The sequence below is a fragment of the Benincasa hispida genome, chromosome 8 (assembly GCF_027475165.1).
Source record: "Benincasa hispida cultivar pf3 chromosome 8, pf3_genome.v1.1, whole genome shotgun sequence".
Classification (NCBI taxonomy): Eukaryota; Viridiplantae; Streptophyta; class Magnoliopsida; order Cucurbitales; family Cucurbitaceae; genus Benincasa; species Benincasa hispida.
Window position 1 is genome coordinate 19,295,095 of NC_143485.1, and position 7,856 is coordinate 19,302,950.

A 7,856-nucleotide genomic window follows, 5' to 3' on the forward strand; every position below is an offset into this window, starting at 1 on the left:
CCAAGCACTCACACCAATCATGGAACCTAAACAACATAGGAGATTTATTTAACAACCTAGACAAGACCTCCATCACCATCACAAACAAAAAAGGAGACAACGAATCCCCTTGCCTCAATCCCTTCCTACTAGGAAAAAACCCTTCAAGGGAACCATTAATCATCACAGAGAACTTAGGCAAAGTAACACAAGCCCTCACCCAACTAACAAACTGAAGGGGCATACCTATAGCCAACAATACACCAAACAGAAAATCCCAATTCACCGAATCGTAAGCCTTCTGAAGGTCTACCTTTAACACATACTCGACTTCCCTCTGCCCTTCTTATAGCTCCCCACAAGCTCCTGACACAATAAAATGTTATCGAAAATCGACCTACCTGGAACAAATTCAGACTGATTACCATTAATGAAATCAGGCAACCACAACCGCAATCTCTCAGCTAAGATCCTCGAGATACACTTATACACAACATTGCAACATGAAATAGGACGAAAATCCTCCATACGTTCAGCTCCCTGCCTCTTAGGGATGAGAGTAATAGCAATAGAATTAACTTCACCAGGCAGGTAACATGTTTCAAAAAAATTCAGCACAGCATCATCATAACGGGCAGAAATGCACGTTATCATAGTGCTAAGTTCTTAAACAATGTTGGATTGCGTTGATGAAATATGTTACTTTGCGTCCATTAAGCATCAATTTCATAATATTGTGGTCGCATGCATTCAAAACCAAAACAAAGCCAACAGGATAAGACCAGAAAAAAAACCAACACATAGACGTAAACTCACAAACCACCAGGAGGATAGGTAGAGAGAAGAACCCAAAACCCCATAAACTAGGGGCTACAGCAAAACAGAGAACAACGTGAAGTTCAAAAGGAAAAAAACATCCATACACACACTAGATAAGACCAAGAAGGTCAACCCGTCAGGAAGTAGCATGAGCACGAACTGTAAAGACCATAAGGTGAACCAGAGCAGACACCGACCTAGGTCGACCTCCATGCAGCCGCCGATTATACTCCTGCCAGATGTAGTATATGGACGCACACCAAAAAAACACGGCAAAACTTACTACGCACCCCCTTACCCGATCCCACTCGGCACAACCAACTTAACTCTACATCCCAACCAGGCACCTGATGTGTCGAACCCAACTGACGCAACACACTAGATCACACCTCTCTCCCAAAACCTCACTCAAAAAATAAATGATCCCGCGACTCCACACCTTCCTCACACAGAAGATACCCCCCCCCCCTCTGACAACACACCCCAATTCCTCAACCAATCCCGCGTACCAAACCTGTCCCTCACTGCTAACCGCGCATAGAAGGAGTGACGCGGAATACCACCCCTTGCCCACAAAATACCAGCCCAAGACACCCTATGACGAAGAGGACGTATACTCTCACAAGCACTAGCGATAGAGAACCGACCACTAGCATCCGGCACCCAAACCCAATAATCCTCTCCCCTCGTCCTAGGCCCCACTGCCTGGATAAAACCCCAGATCTCAAGCAGCTCCCAAGATACTGTAGGCCACCTCCAACCTCCCTCACCATCCAAGAACTCCGACAACCGCGCTTCCAAACTACTCCTTACATCATGAACCACCATAGACCCGTATAAATCCAAAATCGCGCCCCCCGGAGGCCAAAGATCCCACCAAACAAAACAAGACTGTCCATCGCCAATCATCAAACGAACCAGATGCTTGAACCTATCTCTACTATGCAAGATAGTCCTCAAGCACCAAAACCTCCCAACCTCACTCCTAAAAGCCCACAACGACCGCCCACGCAAAATAAACGCCTCCAACCACGCCACTCAAAGTGACCCCATTTTAATTAAGAGAAGTCGGAGTAGCTTCATAATAGTAGCCTGGTTCCAAGAGGCCATATGCTTCATACCCAACCCCCCCTCCCATGGCACACACACCTCATCCCACACTACCTGTGCACCACCTCGACTCACCACACTACCTTCCATAAATAACTACGTAACAGACGAACAACCTCATGAGTTACACACGTAGGCAACATGAATATGCTACACCAAAAAACCTAAAAGAACTGTAAAACAGACCTAACAAGCTGCAACCTCCCAGCAAAGGAGAGGGACCTCGCTGCCCAGCTTCTAATACAAGCTGTAATCCTTTGTATCAAAGGCGCACAATCCACATGAACTTACTCCGCCAGAGGAAAAGAAAGCAAAAGCGATTCCCCCTTAACTGACCCGCCAATAAAGGTAAACCCAGATACCTAACAGACAACGAACCAAGAGAGACTCCCATATACGCAGCTAGTTCCTCCACCTCCCCAGACTCCATACCCAAAACAAACATGGAACTCTTCCCAACATTTGCAACTAACCCAGACAGCTCTGCAAACTCTATCAATGCCTACCTCATAAACTCCAAAGAACCTCTCTCAACTGCACAGAAAATCATCAAATCATCTGCAAAAACCAAATGAGTTAGGCCCAAGCACTCACACCAATCATGGAACCTAAACAACATAGGAGATTTATTTAACAACCTAGACAAGACCTCCATCACCATCACAAACAAAAAAGGAGACAACGAATCCCCTTGCCTCAATCCCTTCCTACTAGGAAAAAACCCTTCAAGGGAACCATTAATCATCACAGAGAACTTAGGCAAAGTAACACAAGCCTTCACCCAACTAACAAACTGAAGGGGCATACCTATAGTCAACAATACACCAAACAGAAAATCCCAATTTACCGAATCGTAAGCCTTCTGATGGTCTACCTTTAACATATAGCTCGACTTCCCTCTGCCCTTCTTATAGCTCCCCACAAGCTCCTGACACAATAAAATGTTATCGAAAATCGACCTACCTGGAACAAATTCAGACTGATTACCATTAATGAAATCAGGCAACCACAACCGCAATCTCTCAGCTAAGATCCTCGAGATACACTTATACACAACATTGCAACATGAAATAGGACGAAAATCCTCCATACGTTCAGCTCCCTGCCTCTTAGGGATGAGAGTAATAGCAATAGAATTAACTTCACCAGGCAGGTAACATGTTTCAAAAAAATTCAGCACAGCATCATCATAACGGGCAGAAATGCACGTTATCATAGTGCTAAGTTCTTAAACAATGTTGGATTGCGTTGATGAAATATGTTACTTTGCGTCCATTAAGCATCAATTTCATAATATTGTGGTCGCATGCATTCAAAACCAAAACAAAGCCAACAGGATAAGACCAGAAAAAAAACCAACACATAGACGTAAACTCACAAACCACCAGGAGGATAGGTAGAGAGAAGAACCCAAAACCCCATAAACTAGGGGCTACAGCAAAACAGAGAACAACGTGAAGTTCAAAAGGAAAAAAACATCCATACACACACTAGATAAGACCAAGAAGGTCAACCCGTCAGGAAGTAGCATGAGCACGAACTGTAAAGACCATAAGGTGAACCAGAGCAGACACCGACCTAGGTCGACCTCCATGCAGCCGCCGATTATACTCCTGCCAGATGTAGTATATGGACGCACACCAAAAAAACACGGCAAAACTTACTACGCACCCCCTTACCCGATCCCACTCGGCACAACCAACTTAACTCTACATCCCAACCAGGCACCTGATGTGTCGAACCCAACTGACGCAACACACTAGATCACACCTCTCTCCCAAAACCTCACTCAAAAAATAAATGATCCCGCGACTCCACACCTTCCTCACACAGAAGATACCCCCCCCCCCTCTGACAACACACCCCAATTCCTCAACCAATCCCGCGTACCAAACCTGTCCCTCACTGCTAACCGCGCATAGAAGGAGTGACGCGGAATACCACCCCTTGCCCACAAAATACCAGCCCAAGACACCCTATGACGAAGAGGACGTATACTCTCACAAGCACTAGCGATAGAGAACCGACCACTAGCATCCGGCACCCAAACCCAATAATCCTCTCCCCTCGTCCTAGGCCCCACTTAGGGATGAGAGTAATAGCAATAGAATTAAATAGGACGAAAATCCTCCATACGTTCAACTCCCTGCCTCTTAGGGATGAGAGTAATAGCAATAGAATTAACTTCACCAGGCAGGTAACATGTTTCAAAAAAATTCAGCACAGCATCATCATAACGGGCAGAAATGCACGTTATCATAGTGCTAAGTTCTTAAACAATGTTGGATTGCGTTGATGAAATATGTTACTTTGCGTCCATTAAACATCAATTTCATAATATTGCGGTCGCATGCATTCAACGCATTGGAACAGTTGATTTTTGTATTTTTATGCAGAATATGCATTAACGCAATGCAAAGATTGCGATCATTAGAATTCATTGAACGAGCGTAACTTCACCGCAAGGCTTTGCGTTGATCGTGCACCCAAATATTTGCCCAAGAAGGATAAACGCAACTTGGTCAACGCAACATGGTGGGTGCATCTGGGTGAAAGGCCAATTAAGAGTGATGGGACAGAAAACTGATAACAGTTGAATCCAAATTAAGTTGACAGCCGATAACGGTCACAAAGTACATTTAGCTTTATCGATGATAATTATTCTGCACGTCAATCAGGAATTAAAGCTGTCCCACAACCGAGAGAGAGAAATCGCCTTTCACCATGGATGCTTTATAAATACCAAGTGCATTCTTCAGAAAAGGGGTTCACCGTTTTGACAACCAATTGATAAGTTCGCACGTCTTTGTTCTTAGTTTTCTTTCATTTTAAGGCAGATGCGAGAGAGAAAGTTGTGCCGGTAGATCGTTCCGGTAAGTTTGGGAGAGCGCCGAAAGTTTCAAAGGCAGAGAGAGGGCCGATGCCTGTAGAAGTGGGAATATCTTTAGATCAGAATAGAGATTTCAGTGTAAAAAGCCTCGGTCAGCAAGGAATTGCTACCAGGCTCTCTACCTTTAACTTCCATTGGCATTTTGTACTCAACTCATTTATAAGAATTGAATTTCTTTCTCTATATTTGTTCACTCTCTGTGATTCACGCATGAGTAGCTAAATCAGTTGAATGGGTTGAGAAGCATTTAGCTAGCACAACTAGGAAATCTTCATTCTTTGTGATTATCTTGTTTATGTATGTTTCATTCGTCCATTAGAGATACTCGGAAGGGTAGTCTAAGGATAGGATCTAGGCTTGGGAAAGTCAGGTCAGAATCTAGGCTCGGGAGATTCAGATTAGAACACATAATACAAGAGATAGGCACTTAGGAATGAGCACTATTTGTTATCAACACATCGCATGCATCCTAGAGATAAGATATGATTGTATGCGGTCACCCTTCTTTCATGCATTTTGCATCATCGCATAGGACAAGAGTAGAGACTTAGGGATGAGCTCTACGGACATTTTGCATTCAACACATGCGTCCTAGATTTAGGAGCATCGCACATTGGAAAATGACTTGCTGTGCATGGTAGTAACATGATCGCATAGTCTGACACATTCCCGAGTAACACTAGCTAAAGATCTTCTCAACCCGTTCATCACATACTCATTACATCTATCAACGCAACTGTCTTTTCTCAAATTCGTCACATTTATTTATTTCTTTTTCATCAATGCAAACAACAAACCAAACACTTTATTTATTTACCCGATTACCCCAAAGTTTCATCAAAATTACCAACGTAATCTATTTTCACAAGTCCCTGGGTTCAATCCTGGACTTACCAGGAAACTCAGAGGAATTTACACTTGAATTCCGCTGGGGAAACTTGAGTTCACAATGCAATTCCATCAACGCATATCATCCATATTTTCACTTCATAAATACAAGCATCACGTCACAGAAATCATCCCCAACCACACTCCAAGCAGCTCTGTAAAAATCCATCGAAAACCCATCAGGCCTAGGAGACTTCCCAGACTTTATCGAGAATAAAGCCTTTTGAATCTCCTCTCGACTCACTGGCCGACCTAGTGCCTCCACCCCTTCCTCAGGCTAGCTGAACTGCACAATATCCCCAATTCGGGTAGTAAGATCCCTATACCTCACATGCTGAGCCCCTAAGTAACCCCAAAAGAATTCTACCGCCACCCCTGCCACCCTGTCATGCACTATCTGGCGAGTCCCTCCAGCATCCACGATCGTAAATAAACCACTGCAGCTGCGACGAGAACGAACAAAACGATGAAAAAAAGCTGTGTTCATATCACCTAACTCTAGCTACCTGACCCTGGCTTTCTGTTAGAGCGACGCCTCCTCCAATCTCGCCACTGACCAAAACACCACAGTGGACTGAGCCGCCTCCGCACACACCGACTCTGAATCAGGATTCCTTTCTACCGCAATCTGAGCAGCCTCCATAACTTGCCTAGCTGCCCACACCTCATCAGCTAACATAGAGATACGCTTACCAAACGATGCCTGGAAAACTTGCTTCATTTCCTTTAAATTTCGCAAAAAACTAACCATATGAGACACATCCTCAGACCTTCTCCACACTGACCTGAGAGTATAAAAAAAACCCTCTGCCTCCACCCAATGAGAAAAATAACGAAACGTAGAAGGCAGTCTACTTCTCGTCTCCCCTGTAGAAACCAGAAGAGGGCTATGATCAGAAATCCCCCACTGACCAACTCTAACCTCAGAATACGGAAAAGCTACCTTCCACGCCTCATTGGACAAGCATCGATCCAAGCGGCGCATGATACCATTCCCCTGAAGTTTACTAGTCCAGGTAAACCAGTTACCTGTCACACCTAACTCAACCAGATCCGCTTCCAATAATACCTCATCAAACTCTTCCATCTCCCTAATACTAGGGCAACCACCCAAATCTTTCGAACTACTACGAATAGCATTTAGTAGATATGAGAGGATTAATGTCAGATCCATAAGGAAAAATGATTTACTTACCCATTCAAAGCAATTTACGTGAGGGTCTATCCTTAACGGAATATATAATTTCTTGCTACGGAGCGTGGAAAGAAGTTATGGATACTGTTGTACGAAACATAATCAACTTGAATTCGGGACAGCTATTCGAAATCTTAGTGAAAGACTGGATTTGTTATCTCATGTTTGCTTTTCATGAAAAAATACCAATTGAAGTGAAGGGCTTCTTCAAACAACAAGGAGCTAGGTCAACTATTCAATCAAATGAGATTGAGCATGTTTCCCATCTCTTCTCGAGAAACAAGTGGGTTATTTCTTTGCAAAATTGTGCTCAAATTCATATGTGGCAATTCCACCAAGATCTCTTCTTTAATTGGGGGAAGAATCCGCACGAATCAGTTTTTTTAGGAACATATCAAGAGAGAATTGGATTTGGTTAGACAATGTGTGGTTGGTAAACAAGGATCAGTTTTTTAGCAAGGTACGGAATGTCTTGTCAAATATTCAATATGATTCCACAGGTTTTAGTTTCGTCTCAATATCATATTCGTTTAGAAGAAAAACAAAAATTGCGTTTTCATTATGGTCTTATAGAATGACAATTACTTAAATACGTTCGTATCGCCAAAAAAAGCCAAAGGATCAATAGGTCAAGTTTTACTACAATTACTTGAAATGTGTTTGGATAACATCCCTTTTCGATTGGGTATGGCTTCGACTATTCCTCTGTATATTTATTTTTATTTCATTTTCGAACATGGGTTTTTTTAGTCCAAGTGTATCTTGTTTTTACTACGAATTATTTTCCTTGGTTAACAACAGTTGTAGTTTTTCCAATATTTGCAAGTTTATTACTTTTCTTTTTCCCTCATAGAGGAAATAAAGTAATGAGATGGTATACTATATGTATCTGTGTACTTGAGCTGCTTCTAACAACCTATGCAATTTGTTATCATTTCGAATTAGACGATCCATTAATCCAACTGATGGAGGATT

At 42.9% G+C, this 7,856-nt stretch overlaps 1 protein-coding gene across 1 annotated transcript; it reads right to left on the reverse strand.

Annotated features, from left to right (window-relative positions):
* Positions 1-2,170: 2,170 nt before the first annotated feature.
* LOC150034416 (uncharacterized) lies at positions 2,171-6,773 on the reverse strand. Its single transcript, XM_090316719.1, has 6 exons — positions 6,244-6,773; positions 6,013-6,129; positions 3,799-3,980; positions 2,872-3,048; positions 2,558-2,715; positions 2,171-2,410 (listed from the first exon to the last, which is right to left on the reverse strand). The coding sequence occupies exons 1-6, from the start codon at positions 6,771-6,773 to the stop codon at positions 2,171-2,173; spliced, it is 1,404 nt and encodes a 467-aa protein (XP_090172845.1).
* Between the last annotated feature and the right edge of the window lie 1,083 nt (positions 6,774-7,856).